The following is a 23528-nucleotide window of genomic DNA, read 5'->3' on the forward strand; positions in this document are numbered from 1 at the left end:
CCTGTCCAAAACTCACAAACAACTCCTGGGACAAATCTGAACCTTATTGAAATCAACCAGAGCAACACTACTACTGCCTAGGGCACTAAAATCTGAACTTTTAGACATACAACAGAGAGACTACGAGTGAGAAACAGAGTAAAGCCTCTGGCCTCAGAGACATTATTTTATCTATCTAGTTGAAAAGCTTCCAGTAGCTCTCAGTGCTAAACCTGATTCTGCTGCCCGTCTGTGCTCTGCCAGCCCTCTCCTCCCGGAGAACGTCCCGGCAGCCTCCGCAGGTGCCCCTCTGCTGTGTAAATACGACGGTAGTTGGAGCCTGTGGCGTCTCTGGGAGCAGGGGGATAAAGTAATACAGATCCCATCAGCTTTCCAGACAAACTCCAAGGCTTCACCCCCCATCCCAGGTAGTCTTTTATGATATATCAAAGTGGACAATAACATTTTCAAGCATCCAGGCACAAGTCTTGTCTCTGACTAAGCAGGTAACAGACCTAGAGGTATAAACTGCGACTGCGACGGCCAAGCCTGCTGATGACGACTCCGAACATGAAACAAAACCCTTCAGTCGGAATAATCGCTGTCAAAAACTAAAGAGCAACAGGCCGTATTCTGCTGAGCCAGCGTATTGACAGGATGTGGTTTCTTGGAGGCCGCAGGGCTTCGGAGGCTGAGGCAGGTCATCTGTTTTTCACCTATTGTGCTACACAGGGAAAATATATTCTCCTGGGGAGAGGAATCCCCGAGATTCCCTTTTACACTGGCAACATTCACTCTTTTTTTAATTTCCAAACTTCTCCTCCTTTTGTCTGGAAGTTGTTGCAGGCTCTTATTGGACCGTGGCACTGGTGGGGAATTCTGTGTAAGCCTCGGCCGAGCGCTGCTGAGGATCTGCTGATCAGGAGCTGCAAGAACTGGGTTAGAGCTTCCTAAATTGAGAGCAACCATGTATCCGGGAAAACAATTTTTTCTGGAGCTTTCCAACTCAATAACCCCGTTTACCTTCCTTTGCTTCAGCCCACCATCGGCACATCGAGAGAGCTCGCTTTTTTTCATAGTGGGGCACATTTTCTTCCTCCCTATTACTTTGTTCCAGGGGATCCTTCCTGGCCTCTGTTTTGCTTTGTGCCCTACAGCTGCATTCTCCACCTCACAGTCTGTGGCCCTGTTATTGTCTTTTTGCCCAGGCATATCTTTTTGTACGGAAAGGTGGTAAACCTGAGGCTGCCTCTGTTGTGAGCCTGCCATGGGGTCAAATCCTCGAGTGCTTTTCCTGACCGCCTTCCTCAGGAGAGTTGGTAGAGGCACCTCCTGTGGTACAGAACAGTATTTCTTCTGACTATCCCCCAAAAAATGATTGTTAGCACAGCACACGCAAAGATGGTCAGCACAGCTCTGTGCTCCCAAACCGTATTTCACCTCCTGCAAAGAAGCGTTTTCTCTGCCACACGCCGCTGTGGCAAAGGGGCTGCCTTTCCCCCCTGAAGCTGTGTTTAGGTCACCCTTAGATGGGCCATCCCCAGCGCCCTGGTTCCTCCTGGGGGAGTCTCCGTGCTGGTCCCCCACTGTCACGCAGAGGGACTGAGGCCACCCCGAGGAGCTGCAAACGCCCCTGCCTTGGCAGCACGGCCAGCGCGTGGTCTCCTCACCCAGAACACAGCCCTGGCACGGGCCAGGGGAGGTCTGAGAAGAGTTATCTGCCCTGTGAGGGGGCAGTCGGGCACTAGAAATGAGCGTGTGCAGCTCAGCTAAGGCGTTAGGGAGCTTCAGGAAGCCTAGTTCTTCACACAGCTTCAGGTGCTGATCACTCAGCTGAGCTGGCAGTGACTCCAGACCCTCCTTCAGCAGCTGGATGCTGGATTTCACATCCAAAATCTCCGCATCTTTCTGGGGAAGCAGTAAGCAGAAAGCAACACATTAAAAGGTGCAATAATAATATCCAAACGAGAAAATTTTAGGTCCTGTGTGTCAGCTAGACCCCCTAACTTGGGTATCGACTCAAAGATCGGCAATTTGTATGTCCCTAATACGTATCTCAAACTGTCCCGCAGAAGTGAGAGGTTTGGGATTGGGGCATCCCCCATACCCACTGGGTGCCCCCTCTCCCAGGAGCACTGCCTTCTCACACACCCTTGCCAAAAACAATTCCCACAGCAGGGCTTTTGGAGAAACCAGACCTGTCCAGGAGGTGTCTGACAGTTCATTCTTTTGTCTCTGACACCCACTTATTCTTTTCTCACCTCTTTTTTCCTTTCCCTGGGAAAGCATCCAACTGAAGGGACAAGGCACTGCACTTCTGCGAGATGCTGTCCCCTTGCAGGCAGGCACTGCACCGCCTCCTCCAGCGAAGGCGTGTGCCAGTGTGAGGAAGCAGGGCTCTGTTGTGACCTGTCACAACAGGGCACTGTTGGGCTCCCCTCTTACTGACCTGGGTTCCATCAGAGCTTACAGCGCTGTTAGCCAACACTTGGGTAAGCATCAGTCGTTATCTGGCCTAGAATTAGCATTTTAATATGCCTTTCCCCTTTAATTATAACAGGAGCAGTCTACTTTATAATCCAACATTCAAAGGCAATTTAATATTCAGTTAATATTTTGAAGAAGTGGGAGAAATTCAGAAGGAGGGTTCAGAATAAAAGATTAATTTCTGCACTTACAGCTGCAAGTCTCTTCTCCATCTCCAGCAGCGCCTGCTCCATTTGGCTTTTATCTGTCAGAGCTTTCAGCACGGAGCCACAGTGACTTTGAAGAGCATCTTGCACTAAACGGGGAAATCAATAAAACCCACATTTGGTCTTTCATTTGTAAATGTGAATAAACTACTATCAATACTCTTGCTACTTCCTCCACGGCTTGGCATGAAATACTTCACTGTGCTGTGCAAGTACAGTGATTCGCCCGCTGAGATCTCCCCGAGCCCCAAGCGATGAACAATAGGGTAGGTGCTTAATGCAAAGCACTTGAAATTTATAAGATGCTGTGTATAGGTCAAACCTCATTTACTGTGCTCTATTAATATGACAGCTGGAGATGAAGGGCTAAAAATGAAGCTGCAAAACTTGGTTGGCTCAACGCAAGGAAGGCCGAGGCTTAGTTGTCTGCCAACAGGCACGGCCAGGGGAAGGGGATCCCAGTATAGCTGACCCACCCCAGTATAACCAACACTCTTCCGTAACCAGGTAAATGGGATCTTGAACATGTGACGGGAAGAATAGTATTGCTGAGAACAGGATGGAGATGCAAGAGGTTAATGCCTAAGAAGTGTGACCAGAGAATACATGTCAGAAATGTACAGGTGACTGAAGGAAAGCTGCCTGAAGGGATAGTGGGAAATTATGAAGGAGTGTGCAAAGAATTGGGATTTCCAGTTGCTGGGCTCAGGAAGAAATGGGGCCAGAAAATGTCTGACCAGGCAGCTGCACCCAGCGCTTGGGCAGCTGCAGCTGGAATGCCAGAAGTCAGTGGGGGCCCTGACAATGTCCTGTGGGGGCACGGACCCCCTGCAAGGGTTTTAAACTGGAAAAAGATACGCTTGGCTTCAGAAAGTCTTGTTGAAAAACTGGTTAAAAAGTAGGGATTTGTGTTATATGATTGGACAATAACGTAACTTCCCCCATGCAGTTGCAATTATAGGAACCACTGCTGTGCCTAATACACTACAGCGTGGGAACGCAGTTTGCAGCCGATGTGCAGATGAAAAATCCTTAGCAATCTTACAGAAGTCTTCCTTTAAAATCATAAATTAGGACGGAGAGAAAGAGCTGTTCACTAAACAGGTCTGGTCTTTCCTGCGAGCAGCAGAGGAAGGTGTGTACAGATGGTGTGGCTGGGGTGGAACGAAGCAGGATGCAAAGCACTCCTGCTAAAACTGAGCGTTGCCAAGCCAACGGGCCGGGATAACTGAAACTCTGGAGTCCTGGACCAGCACCGCACACCCAAGAAAAATCAGAATGAAGCCTACATTTCAACAAGTGGCCACAAGAGCTCTGCAGTTAATTAATCCTCTTTTGCTACAGATCCAACGGGTTTGATTGACTTTGGTGTCGGTGGAGCTGAGAGCTCGGCTGAAGCTGTTCCTGCACGTGGAGTATTTATCTCAGCTCTACAGTGCAGCACCTCGGCCCAGAGAGGTGCTCACAGGCTGTGGAGCCACAGAGCACTCTGTATCTCTTCTCCTGCCCAGCTATTTTCATTAAGCTTGTGGGGACTTAATTATCTCCGTGAGCTGTGCCCTTCTGTCAAACTCTAGATGGAATTGGTCAAAGAGTTAAAAACTGTTAGGGAGAGACAGGCAGAAAGTGATTGTACAGGCTTTGTTTCTGTAAAAAAAACAGGGATGTTTTAAAAAAGAACATTTGGGAAGGAAAAAAGGAAAGAGACTTGAGCAATTATGGACTTACTAGTTCGTTATCACATTGTGCAAGGTTTTAGAATAGACCTTAAGGGAAAGAGTGCTCAAAGAGGGAATTGGAATGAAATGGAACAAGATTTTGTAAAAGGCAGGTTGTGCCTGACTAATGTAATACACTAGGATAAGATAGGTGACTTCTTAGACAAAACAAAGGGAACGCAGTGGCCTTTCTGTAGAGTCAAAGCTGTTCAGTGGAAGTTGTCATGTAATATGAAAAAAGCTGAGAAAAATTAAGTGAATAAGTTCAAGGGAAAATACCAGCTCTTGAGAGGTGTGGCATGAGGGGACAAGGCGGTTCTGGAAGGTGCTCCTCAAGGTCTGCTCATGAGCCAAACCTGCTTAAAATCTGCTGTAGTGACCTGGGTGCAAAAGCTAGCAGGGCATTTTAGGTAATTAGCAGGTGCAATTAGCAAATGCCAGTACCAGGGGCTACAGGTGAGATAGGGCAGTGTAGCGTGTGGTGGTGCACAGGCTCTGGCTGAGGGGAACTGCTGTGCACCCCGGGGTGGCTGGAAGCCCGCACGCAGTCCCAACTGCCTATGTGCAAGGAAAAAAAAGAAAAAGATTGAACGGAGACACGTGCAGAGAAAAGCTACAAGATAATTAAGTGCTTAGATGATAATCTCCTCTTATGAAAGGAGATTGAAAGCATTTGGCTTATTCAGCTACGCAAACCAGGGGTGTCTGGTGGCGTGGGGCTGGAGGTGCTGCTCCAGGGATGGAGTGCTTGCCACGAGCTGCCTCCCAGCAGCAGGGAACCCCCATGCCAGGCTGGATTTTTAACTTTATTTGCCTTCCTCTGAAGGAGCAAAGCTTGGGCACAGCGCACGCTGCTGTCATTTGGCAGATGGAACCCTGCAGTTGCCTCGTCCATGCGTTTTCCTCACACGCATCGAGTTAAACCACCTCCCGGACCTCGGCTCGGGGGGAATTTCTCCATTTTTTCAGGATGCCTGTCATCACACAGCTTTGCCTTGTTCTCCGTAGGAGTGTGGCTGATTTCTGAGGATTATCTGCACATATTTCAACTAATAAGCTCTCTGCTGTTGCAGGCAATTTGGTTGTCCCTGCTCTCTCACTGCTCTTTTTAAGCTTTTAGTCTTTTGCTCTGACAGATTTAGACATTTTTTACAAATCACCAGGGGAAAGCTGTGGCTTGCAGAACAGGTTTGTAATGGTGGAGTGAATGTTTGAGTGGGCCTTCTAGACTTTGCATCTCCCTGGTTAGACCTAAGAGCTACCTGCAATCCGAGAGCAGGTTTTGGGGACCCTGCCAGCCCCCTCCCAGCCTGCAAGCCTATAAAGAGGAAGAAAGCAGCAGTGACTGAAGAAGGAAACTCCTTTCATGTCACTTCATCACCATCCATCTCTACGTAGTGTAAGATACAGGAAGGCCAGCATCAGCAAGCTTACCTCGGCCTGCTGCTCTTCCCCATATGCTTAATTTTAGTTCGGAATTATTTTTAAAACTTTCTGATTTCCCTAGTCTGTCTGTTCTTCTACAACATGGTATCCTCAGTCTAAAAATAGCACTGCATCCACTGGGCTTGTGATCTGCACATACGTTTGACTCAGCACAGTGTGCTGCAGGCAAGCAACCGACAGCCCGTCTTTTGAACGCGTTTCATTTGTACGTGTAGGAGTATTCTGCAGAAAAAAACCCCCATCAGTACCGAGCAGGAGCACTCTCCTTCCTTCTCTGGCTTCCATACCAGAGGAGTGTTCAGACTTGTCAAACACTATTAAACAAAACAAAAACGAGCGTTAATCTAGACTTAAAAAAATAGGCGTCGAGATGGCCAAACTAGATCAGATCAAGGACCCTGCTAGTCAAGTATCTTGTCTTTGAAAATGATCAAGAACAGCTGCTTCAGAGAAAGTTTTCTTCAAATAAACCCCACAGCAGATAGCTCTTGAATAACTTGATCACAGAGGGAAAATCTTTACGTGGTTAATGGGTGGCTTATGCACAGACTTGTGCCTCTCTTAAGGTATTTTACTCTAAACAAAGCAGTTTTTTACAATCTGGAACATCGCTGTGTTTTCATTTGCTGTACCATTGCCTTCAGATGCTACTGGTTTACATTAATAACGTATGGAATGTGAAATCTGGCATGGGATAAAAGTCTGTACGACCTCGGGGTAGGTCTGCCATCCTGTGCTGCAGAGAGTTCCCTGCAAATCAGCCTGCACTTGGGTGCGGCTGCACTCCCAACAGCTGAAAACTATAGTCTGAGCAGTCGAGGGAGCGAGCGTCAGCCTCCCAGCCTAGGAATATTAAATAGCAACTGCTTCTGATGCCTATCTATCATTGACTATGCAACTTGTCCTGAGATTGGTACTGACAGCGCGGAGGCTTTAAATAACATTTTGGAGGAAGGTTGGTTCCCCCACTCCCGGGTTCAGTAGGGGAAATGGGGGGAGGTATAAACCTGGTGAGACACGAGGAGGGAGGACAGCTCTGGAGCTCAGCAGGGTGCGGCGTTTTCTCCCTGGGCAGTAACTGAGCTGTGCCAGTGGGTGAGATATTTGGGCTGTCACGGCTGCACCCTGTTTGGACGTACCCTGAGTAGCTGGCAGGTCTGTGCCTGCTTAGCCTGGGTGCCCTTCTGCAGCACGGCAGACACCTACGTGGGGGGACTGTGGGGTGAGCTGCCCCCGATCTCAGCCTGCTCTAGGGCAGACAGTGCCCCCAGCCCTGAGGTGTGACAATGAGGGGCTTCAATATTCACCAAGACAACCACACATCCTCTCGCCCTCCATGCCAAAAGTTAAACCTTCTGACTTCTCAATCCATACAGAACATAAGGGAGTTTGGACTGGGTGTCCCAGTCTGGACCATTCTGTTCACAGTAAACAAGCTCAAATCCCACCATTATAAACACAGCGAATTCCCCTAGAAACCTTGACAGCAACTACTGGGCCTGGGGAGTCTTAAACAAGTCACGTTTGAAAACTGCCCACTGAGCACCAGATTTTGTCAGAGAACTGCATCAGCTCGTACCTCTGTAAGGGACATATTGCACATTATTTTGTCACCCTTGCTGGCAGGAGCATCGGAGGATTGCCTGTGGTATGCTGGCTGGGAATATGCTTCCCACTTGCAATGAAGTCAAGGTGATGCGGAGGATATGGCTGTTATGAGCTGTCACAGCTGGAACGACCAGATACCAGAAAAGCAAAGCAGTTCAGAGAGAGCTGAGTTGTGAAAATCGGGATTTGTATTTAAAAAATAGAAAATTTTGATATAAATGAAAATGAGGAAACTAGATAAAGAAATTAGCTACGGGAGCTGAAACCAGAAGGAAAGAGCAAATGATGAGCGGGCAAGTCAACATGAGAAACTCTAAATAAGGTGGAAGAACTGAAGACGTAGGGTCTGCTTGCCTCTTTCCATCCCTGTGCACAGCACACTGAGATGTGAGCGAGGAATAGAGCAGCTGTGCCTCTGTGGAAGCTGCTCAGGCAAATGTCTCATCTCCAGTGCCAGACACAGTTCTATCCACTGTGTGCAAGCACATATGGACAAACACTCAAAAGAGAACATTTTTTTGCTTACTGCATAGAGCATGCCAGCCCAACAGCCTTTGGAAATGCTTTGGAAATATATTTTGAAAAATATTTTCTGTTTTGTTCTCATCCAGTGGCTGTGTAGAATGTGCCAAATGTGCCTGCTGCCCACTGCTATAAATGAAGCCTGTGATACTCCTTATAAGCTTTTAATGAAGACAGACTTGATTTCAAGTTCCACCTTTCTTTGCCTTTCAGAGCTGGTGGAACATCCTGGTGTACTACTCCTCCCCTTGAAGAGAGCCTCTTCGTCTTCTGCATTCCTCTCCTACATGTGAAATCCTCCACTGTCAATGATTTCCCATGTCTCTACCATATCACCCACCTCCCAAGGTACTGTATCATCAGCCACTGGCATTCAGTGCTTTATCAGCTCTGAATTTAGCTCTTTATTTTGTACCAGTTTTTGAAGAGAATTGCTGCAGTTGGGATCTTTTCAAGGCACTAGTGCAGGTATTTATTTAGTGGGAACTTAATTATCCATCACTGTGATACCAGTCAAATGGTAGTGTTTATCAGCAATTAACCAGTGACAGATGAACCTCCCAGAAATATAAAAAGAACAACATTGTGGAGCGTGTGATAATTTTCATTATATATTCAACATTCTGCAGCATGATACATTACAGAAAGTGCCAATTTTTCTTTTCAATTGCTTTGAAAATCTAGCAGCAGGCACCTCTGGGAGGTTTCTCATTTCATTCAAGGCACATTTATTTAAAAAGGGTATGGAGACGAAACAGGACAGCTGAGCAAATGGTATGGAATGAAGAGGGGGAATTGTGAACAATAGATTTGATTTTCAGTGCCATGACAACAATTTCTCTGCATGAAGTATACGAAATTAGGTGAAGTCCTGTCACAGAGTGGACAAGTTGAGGCACTGAAGTAATTAGGAGATGGGCAAATGCGTGATAGAGAGCTTGTTGTGCCGGCCAAAGCAGACAGATTCTTGCTTACATTAAGGTCCCACCAAGAGCACTTGCCAAGCACAGCAAGGGAGTGTTCTTAGTATAACAGGATTGGTATTTCAAATGTACAGGCTATCACGGCCTCAAGCAAAATGCACCAGACTCCACTCTTTTTGCCTGAAAGGGCTGTGTTGACTTAAAGGGTATCTGTCAAAGCTGTGCTTTGTGGAAGCCCCATTTTACCGCACAGTGAATACTACAGTGCTTTGTGAAGGTCTGCTACCTTGATTTCCCAAGGTATAACTCACTTCACGTCTCTTGCGTGTGTTGAAACTGGCCTCTTGTTCTTGCACAGAGCGGGGCAAGCACTGAGCAGAGTCCTGACAGGGTGTTGATAAAAAAACACGCCAGCATTAAAAATTAACGCACTCGCAAAGGCTCAGATCTAAGCCAAATTACCAACAATTTCTCTGAAGCACTTTCGCTCAGTAAAGACTGCCATGACCAGCCACTTCAGAGACATTCAAAAGTATTTTACGTTATTAGCTTTTTTGGGAGGTCACCTTTTTATCATGGCAATAGTGTGCTTCACTATGTGCTTCTTGCTTAAGAAATGAGCAGTGCTAGTCTTGTTCATATCTAAGATATAATCACTTCGAGCACAGAGGAGTGATGGAAGACTTCAAACGAACATGTGAAAATCTGAGAAAGCCCTAAAAACTGAAACTGGATACTCAGGATATAAATGTCTGTGTTATTTTTACTGTGTATTCCGTTAGGTGCTCCAGATAGTCTAAAAATGATCATACTTCAGGCAGAACACAAAAACATAGGAGGTGCATTTATCTATGCATGCATGGTGTCTAACCACGCAACACCTAAGTTCTTTGACACAGTACAAGAGAGCAGAGAAAAGGAGAACACAGCAGTAAGAATGGAAAAATAGACAAGTCCATACCATGGATAATTCTTATTTGCTCTTCCCCTTTACGAAGAGCAGCTGTTGAGTGGCATGACTTGCCTAGTTCACCCCAGCTTGGAGACAACACGCTGACATTCAGCAGTTTGACTGTGCCCTCTGCTGTTAACAGAAATACAGAAGAGACTTACATGTCTTAGAAATGGTTTCTAGGTGAACCAAAATGGATTTGTTTCTTGAATCGAACATTTCTCCAAAATTGTCCAAGCATGCTTGCAGCTGTCAAAAATGAAGGTAAATAAGAAAATTAATACATTGCCTTTTCTTTGTTTGCAAAACCACAGACCCAAATGCCACAGAACAACGACTGCAACTCATGGAATGGAACAGCCTGAAAACGGTTATTTATCTGTGTCTTAAAACAATTTGTCCAGCTGTTGGTTGCAACCCCAAAGGAGATCTGGAATGGCTCAAAACGTTCATGAAATTTTGTAGACATCTTAACAGATTTCAAAATAGAGATACTGATCTGTAAAACAGCATTAGTAATAACATTAATCAAATTAATTATAAAAGTGTTGGGGGTGAGACCTTCACCTTCAGACAGTAAGATCCCATTGACTTATTACCAAGAGTAGACTACTTTCTTCAGGCAGAAGAAAAAAATAATTGATATTTGCAGACAGCCATTACAGCTTGTTCTTGCTCCCAAGACCCAGCTTGTTCTTGATCCCGAGACCCAGAGAAATTCCACTGCTGACTCTGAGGCAAGGCCCTAAAGACCTTGACCCTGAGGACAGGCCACAAAGACAATGGTATATGCAAAAAAATTGACAATTGTTGGTTTAAAGTATTTGAGTGCTCAAGACAAACAGTGTAATCGTTCAAATATCAGCAATGTAAATGACAGAAGGCGAATGTTATGTAGCTTTTCTAACCCTTCACTATTCTGCACTCTGAATTTGAGTTAACTTACCCCTTGAAGCCTGCCTTTGGTACTGGAAATAAAGGTGCTTAAAACCTCACTAGAATGAAAAAAACAAGTATAAAACAGACATGTAAGTTACTGAAGTAGACAGACATTGAAAAGATCACAGTAAACATGAGATGTGAAACACTGCAAGGCATAGCATAGTGCATCATGTAAGCACAGAAACATGCTACAGGGGGCATAACCTTTTGAAGTCACCTCACTTGTTTTAGGGAAGCATGGATTCTGCTGTGTAGAGTAAGAAAAAAAATATATTGACATGCACATATAAATCATACACTTGAAATTATCATTTTTTTTAACTCTCCCATTTTTGGCCTGGCATTTGTGCCTCTCTTGAAAGTTTTAGCTGGCATTTACAGTACTGTCCCTGCTGCTGGGGTGTTACCATCGCGCTATCTGCTCCGGAAGGACCCAGCCTTGGTGGAGGTGACGTGCCTGTTGCTGGGATACACAGGGTATTGTATTTGGACTAAAATAACTGTGGGAAAAACATGGGAAAAGCTTCAGCATCAACAAAGCCCAAGCCAGGAAGAACAAATACTGCAAATCCTTTTCTCCTGAGATTACGCCCGTGGTTTCTGTTATCCATCCTTTTAAGTTGAGCGAGCCTATCAGGAACCAGGCTATATTCATGATTAACCTATCAAACCAAAATGCAAGGACAGTTGCTAAGCAAAGTGATAACCTATTTCCTCTCTGAAGATTCAGGTCGTTTTAAATTAGTCATGTAGTGATCCAAATTGTAACAACCAAAAAGGAGGAGGCCAGGTAGAGTCTAGCTGTGATAATTAGGCAGGGCTTCTGAAATCTTTCTAGCCTTATGGAAAGGAATATATTAATTATATTAGTCAAACGTGGGGGATACAAATTGATAAATTGTACATTTATCATTGTAGAGATAATATAGCTATTTCTATAAACAGGCTTCTAATCTGGGAGGAAGTCTGGAGTGTAGGAAGGAGCATAATTCATTCAAAGAAGAAACAAAGGATAATTAAGAGTTCTGCTTGAACACTTAAAACTATTTGTTCATTTCTCATAATTCACTTACAAAAATCCTCCTCTTCTCTAATAGGCACTAGAAAATCGAATATTGCCTTATTAGAAGCATAGTGCCCATTGCAAAAGAGAAAGAGACACATAGCCTGATTTGATCAAAGGCTTTTAATAAAAGTGCATTTCACTTTGGATGGATGTTATGTTACAAAATGTACAACGCTAAGAATTATTTATAGGTGCACTGGGGAGTTTGCCATCTTTCATTTTTGAGCTTCAAATGGTCAGCTTGTTCCTTAAAGTCCTTTAGGACCTACATGTACATTTAATTCTTAACAGCTGACAAAGAGCAGATGCAAATTACATTAGCAAGTTATACTTGTCTGTTACCAAAACCAGAAGATACAAAAATCTTGTATACAAGTAAAATTCCAGAGATAGGTGCAGATTTAGAAAGGTGTAATCATTGCATCTTCCACTGCACACAAGTATGCTTGGCAATCTCCTCAACTGGCCTGTGAAGGCTGTCCTCAGAGTCCCTTTGAGGAGTCACAACACAGTCTATAAAAGTTTGGGAAATATGGGCTTTTGCAGAGAATCAATACAGAAAAAAACCCCTGATGGTTAGATAAAGAAGGACAAAGGTGAATTCAGGTTACAGTTTTGTTGTTCCTTGTGGCTTATGGCTGACTGTGTTACATAAATCACATTGCAAATAAACCTTATTCTCTTATCCTGTGACTCTTTCCAATCAGAGATTAATTAAAACCTGAAAAGATACTTTTCTTGGAGAAATATGGAGCTATGTCATGTATGGCTTTTAAGAGGGAAAGAAGGAGCTGCAGGGAGTGATAACCACCAGCACAGAAAGAATTTCCAATGGATGTCTACATACCGATCATATTTGTCCTTTATTTTGTTCTTATTCATTTCATAGTTTTCCAAGACACTTTTCACTCTTCCTGCACCAAAATTAAGCGACCCTTTTTCTTTTGCATCTTCATCAAATAACTGTGGTTTTGTCTGGTATTTGGTAAAAATACTGGGCTCGCTCTGTTGCACAAAAGAAAGAAAAATGTTGAAGTATGAAAATAATCAGAACATTAAGTAGAAAAAACCATTTGTGTACCAAGTGCTTTGCAGGCAGAGACCACAGTGATTGGGCATAGCAGATTAGATTGGAAGAGGAAATTAAGAATTTCATGAGATTATGACTCGCTTAATGAGATCGATTTAGTTAGATCAACTCCCTGGGGAACTGAGACCCAGCCCGAATTCCTCCAGACTCAGGCTTTTCTCTCATCTTGTGTATTTTCAGTTGGTTGCGATCATCATACGTGCAGATTTTTTTCCTGTATGCTCAACACAGAGACTATAAATGAATTCCAGTGTTCCTGGAATTGTGGAAGAGTTAAAGATGTCAGCAGGAGTTCCCTGTACAAGAATCTAAAGAAAACCCTATTCAATTTCCTGGTAGATGACATCATTTTGCTGCCAAATAGCAACACCACCAGACTAGATGAGTTTTTCACATGCTTCAATATACATTTCAGTAATTCAAGAAATTTAACATTAATATGAAAACTGTGAAGACCTTCTTCATTATACAAACTTCCCAGACACTGTGTGACCAAAATGGAAATGCCTTTTCCTGAAAACATAAGAAAATGCAAATTCCATTAATTTTTCTTCTTTCACAGTGAAAAGTGAATTTCCTTTTTTTGTGTCTGACGAAAAGCTGTTGCTGTTAAAGGACAAGATCCCTGGCAAAATGCAGAGGACAGCAGATAGGATCTGGAACTGAAGGACAGCCTAGGGCCACCGAGCTGGCACCACTGCTCTTTCCTAATCTTTGCTCTCAGGTGTCTTTATTTGGATCTGGTGCTCTCTGTCAGCAGTACAGGAACTATTTTAGTGAGGCTGGTGACATCAGAAACCACATGCTGTAGGAGAAAGATTTTGAGCCTAGAAGCTCTTCATCTAAAATCATTCAAGCATCTGCCATAACAGTACAGAGAGGTAATTTTCACTCAATGGAAGTAAATACTGAATACCTCTGTCATTCTTGCAGAAAGCTTAATGAAGAGAAACACAGTATTTTTCTAAGAGGAATAAACATAATATGCGACCTTAGCTAGGTGGTCTAAAGACATTAGCTTGAGAATAATTTCATATTATTTTAGTAATTAAAAAAATGTGATTAAAGAAAATAATACCTATCTCAAAAATAATTTATAGCTATCTCTTATAAATACTAAATTTTCAGCCAGACAGACTGCTACTTTGTCTAGTCACAGTAAATACATATACGTATTAAGAGAATAACTTGATTTCAGCAGTTACTAACATTTGCAAATGTTACCACCTGATTTCAGCATTTTCCATTAACTTTGAATAGTGGCTGTGTGTCTGCACAGAGCTGAACGAGAGTGAGACTCACGTCCTGGGAGTTGTGCTGTCCCAGCTGCGTGCCCAGATCCAGCGGCGCCGCTGCCAACTGCACGTTCTCCGGGCAGAACTGGGAGCCGAAGAGCAGCTGAGAATCACTCAAATTCGAGTAGTCGCTAGGAGCACTGCTTCGGATGGAAAACTTATTAGGCCTGAAATGGGGCAGAGCGGGTTGTGAATGAGTCTTGAGCAATTAAGAAGCCAAACAGAATTCCCTACACGACCTGCTGGAACCGTTCGAGCATGGCCCACCCCAAGATGTTCATTTTCACTCTCCACTCGGGAGGGTACCGTTCCCATAACCGCATAACGTTAAACAGAATGTTTTTGCTACGCAAAGCCGACCGGCTTATTTTAAACTGCCACATCCATACAAACGCAGTGTGGTAGTGCTGCATTCCCCTTGCAGGGGGAAGGTGTTTCTCCAGCATGTCCTGCAGACAGAAGACCAAAACCAGACTGGCCAGCTAACTCAGTTCATCCTACCTGCCTTGTCGGTCAGTCTTAGTTTAAGGGACACCTTGGGGTTTGCTCCTAGCAGGTGCCAGGTCTCTCCCTTTTCACTACTCTGGATAATAATTTCTGTGTAACTCAGATGCTGCTCAGTTTATTTGGAAGGCAGTTCCAACAGATTAAACCTTTCTGACTGATAGTTGACATTTCTTGGGCATTTATTCTCCAGATGCCTTAAGTCTAACACGCTGGAACAACAAATAAATAGGTACCATATGGCTATACAAATTGACCTGAATTGTTAGAAATATTTCAAACATAATAACATCCTACTCAAAAGTTCTCTTCTTTCCCCTGAGTGTCACCTAAATAAACCTTTTCCATCTAGCCTCGACGCTGTGCTGTGTTGCTCTGATTCTACTCCTCTTCAGAGACACAGCTTGTACTGCTTTATGGACGAGGCTCGTGGCACAGTACCAGCTTCCCTCAGACAAGGGTTTCCCTGCACAGCTGCACCACTTCTCACTGTGTCAGAGGCTGGCTTCAATTTTTTCCTAGCAAAGATACAGACTTTTTTCATTTTTCACGTGATCCCTGTTCCGTTGCTCCATGTCCACAAGGTCTGAAGGAGTGCTCAGGTTAGGTCCAAATATAAGAAAAGTTGGGCCAGGTTTATACTCTTAGTTCTTGCTGGTTTTTAAGCTACCAAAACGGAGAGATGTGTGGCTGCCTTTGGAACTGGGAATTACAGATGAAAATTAATGAAAAAGATTCTTATGCAGGGTTTTCCCTCCATATCAAATCATATAAGTAAAGGAGAAGGAACAGGAGACTAATTCATGCGTATAAAAAAGATGATCACCCCAACATCTATTAGCAGCGACGTGTTTAGTTAATCCCCAGTTTTGGAAAGAGCCCAAACATCATACACACAACAGGGAAGGGATTTAATAGCGGTACTTCAACTGCTCAGCGTCCCTCTTCATTATATAGTGGTGTCAGTGACAATATTTTATTAATACTTTTGGCTTTAAGCTCACCGAGTACACTGAGCCGCAGGCAAAAATAGACGAGGTATGGGTTTCTGGATTCTCAAAAAGCCTGATAAATCTGTCTGAATTCAAACCTTCTCCCTTGATCTGTCTCTTGACCCCAGATCTACTAAGAAAGAAATCTGAATACAGATTTTACTAGCACAGTTTCTTGTTTCTATCTCAACTTTTTGTAAAAAAAACCCCCAACATTTTCTTAATCTACAGCCAACGTGTCAAGGAGACATGTGAGCACATGGGCTGCCATGACCCCACACAGGCTTACCTGCTTACAAGGTGAGCATCACAGCTTCCACATTAGTTTTCTAAATCCTCCTCTCTTCTAGCTGAAAAAGTTCCCTCTTAGTTTAAGGAAGGGTTTTTATAATCCTTAAATGCTTTACTGTCTTGTCAAACCCCCTTTGAAAGTGTCTGGTAACTGGTGAATATCCTGCTCACAACCTGCTCATTTTCTCAGTCCCTTCACATTACTTAATGCCCAAAGTGCGAGAATCCTATAACAAAGAGTTTTATGACCGGTATTTTGAGGAGTATTGAGCTGAGAGGACTTTACGAGCCAAGTGACTTCCCAGACTCACTCTGCACTGACACTACGACCAAAGGCAGCTGTTGGCTGCTCTGGAGCCTAATTTTTCTGTCTTAAGTCCACTACCTCAGTGGCTGGTTTAGGAGCACTGGCACTTCTGTGAATTAGGGGGGGAGACGAAACAGATGACTCTTTTGAATGCACTAATTCCCCTGAACAATGGAATTCTTTCTCCCTTAATGCTGCCAGCATTTAATTTACTAACAAGACCATCTGGGCAAGACATCCACCTGGCCACACTTGGCCCAGGCCTGTCCCTGATGGTGAGATCAGACAAGTGTGATCAGATCTGTGATCAGATCCATGATCAGGTGACCAGAGCTCTTCTAAGCACCTGACCATTCCCTTCAGGATGCCTGAGCTGCAGGGATGCATGCTCTGTCCTAAATATAAACCCTTTCTTAGGAACAGCAAGGAAACATCCTACATATTTAATCCCCATTAGAAGTCCCTCCTAGGTGATGCAAGTTTATCTCAGGGGAACTTTTAGCTTTCTGCTAACACGAGCCATTCCCCAAGGCGTTCATGCATTTGTGCCCATAAGGTTCCTATGGTATTGACACTAGCATATGCGTCCAAAGCAAAGACAGCCTTAGATATGTAAGACAAGTTCTTGTCATCTCCAAAAAAAGCTAAATCATCCTCTGCTGACCGATGGAACGGTTTCTTTTTCCCACCTAACTTTACGCGAGGTATTGCTGTATTGGCAACTCCAACCCTTTCTGTAACATGAGCGTGATCTAAAAAACTTGCAGCCCTCTGCATATCTGGGGAGTCAACTAGCTCTTTGCAGTCTCAGTTTTCCCGTTGCCAGTGGGAATTCCTCCTCCACAGGAGAAGTTAGATCTTTTGGGATCTTTCTTTTGTTTTTCTAAGTTCCGATTTCCACTTCCAAATATTTTAGCACAACCATATGCAAAAGTTCACCTTTCATTCAAAGGTTCTGCCTTGCCCCCAAACATGTCAGCTACAACAATCCAAGAGAAACACAGCATGCAATAAATACCCTCTTCTTGTGTTTCCTAGGTGTTTCTAGGGGCATTAACAAGCTAACAATTCCTAACTATAAATTGTTGTAGGCCTTATCAGTCTTTTTAAAAATCAGTAATTTTTACTCTGTTGTTTGGATCCATCTTTATGCACCAACTCCAAGGTTTAAGAGTCATTTGGAAAAGCAAACTGAGTCTTCTACACCTTGCAAAATAACATTTATCTGCGATGCTGCTGTAAGTGATTTTATTTGGTTCTGCCATCCCCACTGAGCCTGTGCCAACATCCCTTTTCTTCCCAAGCACTGTGGGTGAAGCGCGCTTACGCCTTCCTGACACATTTCTTCAAAGTGCAGTAAACCTTTATTCCCAAAGAAGAGAACTTTTTCTCCTGGTAGTAATCTTTGTAGAATCAGTGCCATAAAGTTCCTCTTCCCCTGATTCCCCTCTGGAAAATTTCCCAGCCCTTTCTGCTCCTCCTCATTTAGTGACCAGGGCTGCACCACAACAAATCCAACTGAAATTCTGGGAGCTGCTGTTCACCTGCTCTTCCTCCTGGCTCTAGTCTGTATCTATAGGAACTGTCTCTAGCTCTGCTATGCTGCTCTTGTCGTCACTGCTTGCTGCCTGCCAATATGTTCAGCAAATGAGCAAGGATCACTGTTGGCTCTGGGTGCGGAGGAACTTCAGCATCCAGGGGCCTGGAGGAATTTAAAGTAAGGAGTTTTAGCTGCTATTGCAGCTTACAGCCATTTGCCATCTCTTCACTGGGAACGGACACAGCATAAAATTTTTATTCTGCTTTCTGTCCTCTGAAACAGCATGACCTGCTTGCTGCAAATCATTTGCACCATATCCTGAAAGGAATTTCTACAAACAGATTTTAGCGCTGGCCCTAATGCATTAACCATAATGAAATCCCTCTCGGTTATTCAGCTCAAACATTGCCTCCAGCTTCCAGATTTCAGGCTCAAAGTCCTTCTGCTCTTGTTTTAGTTCCTCAAGGTCATTTTTACTTTCTATGAGCCTCTCCATTATTCATTTGGCTGTGATTCAATACTGCCCAGACGTTCCTCACCTTGGAAACCGTGTTAGCCCTTTGTTGCAGGGGCTTGCAGGGCCTTTTCCTTAGGAGAAGACTGAGATTTCCACGGAGCAGGAAATTTTACTTACACAAAATGTATCTCTGATCTGGAGACGGGGTTTTTTTTCTCCTCTCCCCAGTCTGAAGCCATCTTCCTGCCTGCACTGACAGCCCCAGTTTCTCATTCCTCCAAGACTCAGGATTTTTACAGCTGCTCTCCCGGTCTTCATCCTGGCTGGCTCCTTCATTTTCTGCTTATTCTGGGACCTTAAGGCAACTTCAAAATATGTGGCTCTGCTATGTGGGATGGAATTTCGTGGGATGGAATTTCATGTGATAATGGATTGAACGAGGTTGTTAAATTTGGAAATTTTTTCTCAACAGCAGAATTAAGCCATAGAGAGTAGTGGCCCAATAGGCCTCAATTTACAGCATCCCTTTTGAATGCCTCTTTAATTTTTCATCATATATTGGCTTTACACACTCTCTGGCAGGCTTTCTGCTTCTGATGTCTTTGGAAGTAGGTATATTAGTAGCTTTTATGCCTTCAGCAAGTTACTGCTTTTCTCCTGGAACAAGAAAATTCTCATAACTTCAATTTCAAATCATAATATATTGGTTTCTATTTTTCATTGTCTTTCTTGAGGGATGCCTTCTCATGTTCAGTAGTCGTCTTTGCCATGCCAGTCCGGCACTGGTCCTTCTCATGTCTGATCTGATAGCTGTATACATTTGTTCTGAGCTTCAACGTGAAGTCTAAATAATCTCTAGGCCTCAGGCAAACGTTTAACCCTTTTGGCTGTCCAGTTTAATTTCTTTTTAATGAGCTTCCTTATTACTATGTCATTGTCTTTTTTGAAATTAAACAGTATTTTTTTGGCTTCTGTTGCTCCTGTACAGATGTTGACTCCAGTTCACTCCTGTCACACTCACGGCAGCACTACAAGAGTGACACCCTGAACACGGGTCTGGTGCTCAGCTCAGGGCCAAGGCAAGACGCGTCTCTTCCACTGTCACTTCCCCGGCCGAGGCAGGTATTCATGGTATCTGAAAATGTACTTTCAGCATCACGCGCCGGTGACGCTTATCCAGTTGATAAAAGGCCGATTGAAGCATCACCGCTTTTGCATCTGCTGCTCTCACACCCTCTGTGATCTTTCTTCGCCTGGGCAGGCAGCAGCGCTGCTCTAACACGGCACTTCCCCTAATGGAGTCTGGCATTTCAATCTACAAAAATTGTGTCATTTGCTGACACACTTAAATTGAGCCTAAGCTTTTTCCACCGTATAGCTGTCTTTCTATCCGCATGACCCCCTCCCACCTTCTCACATAATTGGCACCCTGATATTACAGTGTCCAACTAGATAATCTTCCCTCTGCTGCATTTCTAGGATCTCTATTGTGTCAATATTCATACATAAAACCAGGTAAAACAGGGACTTTAGTTCCCCCCGCAATTTCTCAGGCTGCTGGTGGTTACAGAGAAGCACGTGTCTGTCTGACAGATAGATAACAAACAAAATCCAGAGCAATCCTGGGCTTGTGCAGAACCACTGCCGTGAGGGTACGGAATCACGGGAGCTCTGCACATCCTAGCGACCTGGTGGCAGCTGTTCTCAGAAGTAACACCCTGACTCAAACTTGCACAGAACTCACAGCGTGATTCATACCCTGCCTAGATTATATGCTGATTTTGTTTCATTTTTAAAGCTCCCTGAAAGACAGTATTCTGGGGATTAAACAGCATACCCTGCTGTGGTGAGAAAGTTTTCTAGTAACAGAAGTGAGCCAGGGAAAAATAATCAACACCTTTTCCCCTATTTTAAACACACACACACATGCATGTGCTCCTATGAATAACTTTTTTTTCCTTTAGAAAAAGTTAATTCTGCTCCTGAGAACCTTCTCCTGCTTCTTAACTCCTCCAAAAACCCAGCTGCATTTTCGGTTACGTTTTATGCCCTGTTTGACCCTTTTGAACTCGCTTGCAAAAAATGTGGAATGCTGAGGAGTGGGTGTTAAAATCTCATCTGTATTTTCTTCCTGCATTAATGAGTTAAAAGGAAAGACTTTGTAGCTGACAGGATACTTTGGAGGAGGAAGGAATTCAAGTGATCCCTTTCCAAACAGTCACCTGTACATCCACTCATTTCCTTTCCTATTTGCATGACTCCACAGAATGATTTATATATTTTTAAAAAATCTATATTATATATTTTACATAAAAACTAAAAATATAATTATATATAATATTATGTATTTTTTATATATTCTCCAAATTTCCCCTGATCAGTCTCTGAGCAGAAATTAAATCACAGGTTTTCAAACTACTCAGAGGCAACTTATTGAAAACAAAATTTAAAAAAATAAAAAAGAACCCCTGCAGGTACCAAGATGACAATAGGATTATGCAATGCATATTTATAAAGACAAAACCATGACAGATACAAACACATTTTTCTTTGAATTGGCTCCCCTTTGACACCTGCATCTGTGCAAAATTCAATTAATTCGTATATATATGACAAGTGTTTTTATAATGGGCAAGGAAACTTGGTTTTCATTATCATCCATCATTGTGGTAACATCAGGCCAAAGAGACAGCATGACTAAACCTGTGAATCTGAACAACAGTTAGTTATGTAAGTGGGTTATTTAACTAACAGAGGCTCAGAGGACCAAATTCATGAATTAGCTTCTTCAGAGTCAAACAAGGGATAAATCTCGCTGTCTTTTTTAGCCATGCGATGCAAAAGGTGATGCTTAGCTGTAAAAAAAGCAGCCTGTCTTACATATTTGCTTTCCAGATGTTTACATCCAAATAATATTTGTTGTTTCACTACGTATTGTAGATATGGGGAGTTCTGGCTGCTCTTTGACTTCTACTGGGAAAAAATTAAGCCATGCGTATAAATGCAGGATATGGAATAATTTTAGAGTTACATAATGTGTAACAATATTGCAAATCGTGATTCATTTTATCTACCCTCTGCACAAGGTGAGAGGGAACACTTAACTTACCTAACTAGACATAGACAGGCCACAGGACTTGCCTGAATAAACCAGAGAACAGCTTTCAGCTGATGCTGGTTTTTAAATTCCCAGCCATGGTGGATCTATGGCAGCACCTGGCAGGCTGGGAGCAATGCAGGCACAAACAGGATCATGGACTAGGCGATTTAACCTCCATTAACCAGACTGTAGTAACCATAGATCCATTCAAGATGTGTTTCACCCCATCTCTATCAAACACCCGAATTGTTTAATTTTATATACGATTTCCTCATGATCTTTCCTCCCCACCCCACGGCCCAAGCTCACCCGGTGGCTGTTGGCGTGCTCAACATCTCCTTGATATTCCAGACATTAACGTTCATTTTTTTTTTTTTTTTCCACAGCTGACACCCTCACTGGGAGCTCCCAGCCTTCACCATGCACGGCCTCTGCTCCCACCTCTCCTACCCCGCAGCGGCCATGCCACCACACTGCCCTGCAGAGAGGAGGAAAATGGGGAGAGATGGATAAGTCCTGCTCAGGGGGGGAGCATCCCCCTGTGCCCCCTCGCCGTGGGGAGAGCCTCCGTGGGGGGCACGGCCCTGCAGGCCGAGAGCAGGCCCGGCCAACATGGCTGCCCCAGGGCTGGGCCTGAGGCCTCTCCACAGGCCCAGGGTGCAGCTGCCCCACGGGGCCTCACAGCCCCGAGCTGGGGTCTCAGCATCTCACCCTGGGGCTGTGGATTCCAGGACTGGCCCCAGCTCCGAGCCTTCCCCCAGCTGCCCACGGTGGACACCCAGCCAGGCCCTGCCCCTCTGCCTGGGAGCAGAGCCCTGGGCACATGGGGCCATCACAGAGCAGGGGGAGGAACTTCATGGCAGTGTGGTCTCTCGTGTAAATACCTCTCGCAGAAATGCAGCATGATTTAATTTCACCCATTAGAAGTATAACAAAAATAACCCATCATCTAAACACTCCCTGGAGAAAGATTCTCAAATATGGTTTTACTGGAATTTTTATCTTGTGCCTCTGTATCCTCCGTCTTCTGGAATGGAAAATGGGCACGCTTACTTGCTTATTTTTTTCTCCTTTAATTTGAAACAATTTCAGTACTTGTTAAAATGTTTGGTTGCTGGTTCTGAAGACACTCTGCAAGCACTAAACCACTGCAGGAATAAGGTTGATATAAATTCATGAATAGATTAGGGGAACTACTCACATTCCCCTTTATACTCTTTTAGCTTTAGTATTAAAGGCAGCCTGAAGCTCAGAGGTGTCAAAATTATGGCTTTCTTGATGTATATATCTGGTTTCCTAATCAAATCCCGGAGAAATAAAGCTTTCACTTAAAAAAAAAAAAAAAAAATCTGGACTTTTACCCATTAAAAAAAAAACTTACTGGAGTGACTTTGCTGCATTGTTTTTGCTTGTCACTACAGCGCTAGGGCTGGTATAAATAGCTCAGATTTATCACGGCTGTTTGTTAACTCTCAGCTGCACAATGAGCCTCTAACAGGTTGATTTTTCTAAGACCAGAGCAGGGAATCACAGCCTGGATCGTGTTCCTGCTTCAGGGATGGGATAATGGCCAGACTGTCCAAGGCAGCCGTGGGCTGGAAGGCAAACCTTCCTCCAGAGAGCTGTGCTGATGGGAACATTAATGTTTATTGCCCTTGGTGAGTAAATAAAACCTTGTTCTGCTCCTGAACTGCCTACAGCTCTGTTGTACAGCCCGGTGCACAGCGCTGCTGCCAAGACCCTTGCTGTGCACCCAGGTCCTATATGGCCCTGCATCATAAATGGTGATTTTCCATCATTTTATTGCTTGTAATTGGAAAGTTGGCCTGGAACTCCCTTCAGAAGAGACTGTAGAGCCCTTTACCCATTTACAGCACTTCGACTGCCCTTAGGAAAGGATTTGCCGGTACTTTGAACACTGGCAATAAGGCTCAGCTTGTTATTTTAGGTTATTTTATAGAGCTATTCCTATTTCTGGTGTGGCTGGAGCTTTCTGGTTTGAGCGTCTACCGAGTTTGTGGAATATGATAAATGAGATTTTTGTATTTCCATCTCTCCTGACAACGGAAAGGAATTTCTATGAGGAAACACATTCTTTTAATT

General features: G+C 44.0%; 1 protein-coding gene across 1 annotated transcript; it reads right to left on the reverse strand.

Moving 5' to 3' along the window:
* Positions 1-302: 302 nt before the first annotated feature.
* IHO1 (interactor of HORMAD1 1) lies at positions 303-21790 on the reverse strand. Its single transcript, XM_074879214.1, has 8 exons — positions 21735-21790; positions 14242-14401; positions 12697-12854; positions 10788-10836; positions 10003-10090; positions 2658-2761; positions 1453-1887; positions 303-1419 (listed from the first exon to the last, which is right to left on the reverse strand). Exons 1-8 carry the CDS (start codon positions 21788-21790, stop codon positions 565-567), a joined length of 1905 nt encoding a protein of 634 aa, XP_074735315.1. The 3' UTR covers positions 303-564.
* Positions 21791-23528: the final 1738 nt, after the last annotated feature.

The sequence above is a fragment of the Strix uralensis genome, chromosome 10 (assembly GCF_047716275.1).
Source record: "Strix uralensis isolate ZFMK-TIS-50842 chromosome 10, bStrUra1, whole genome shotgun sequence".
Lineage (NCBI taxonomy): Eukaryota > Metazoa > Chordata > Aves > Strigiformes > Strigidae > Strix > Strix uralensis.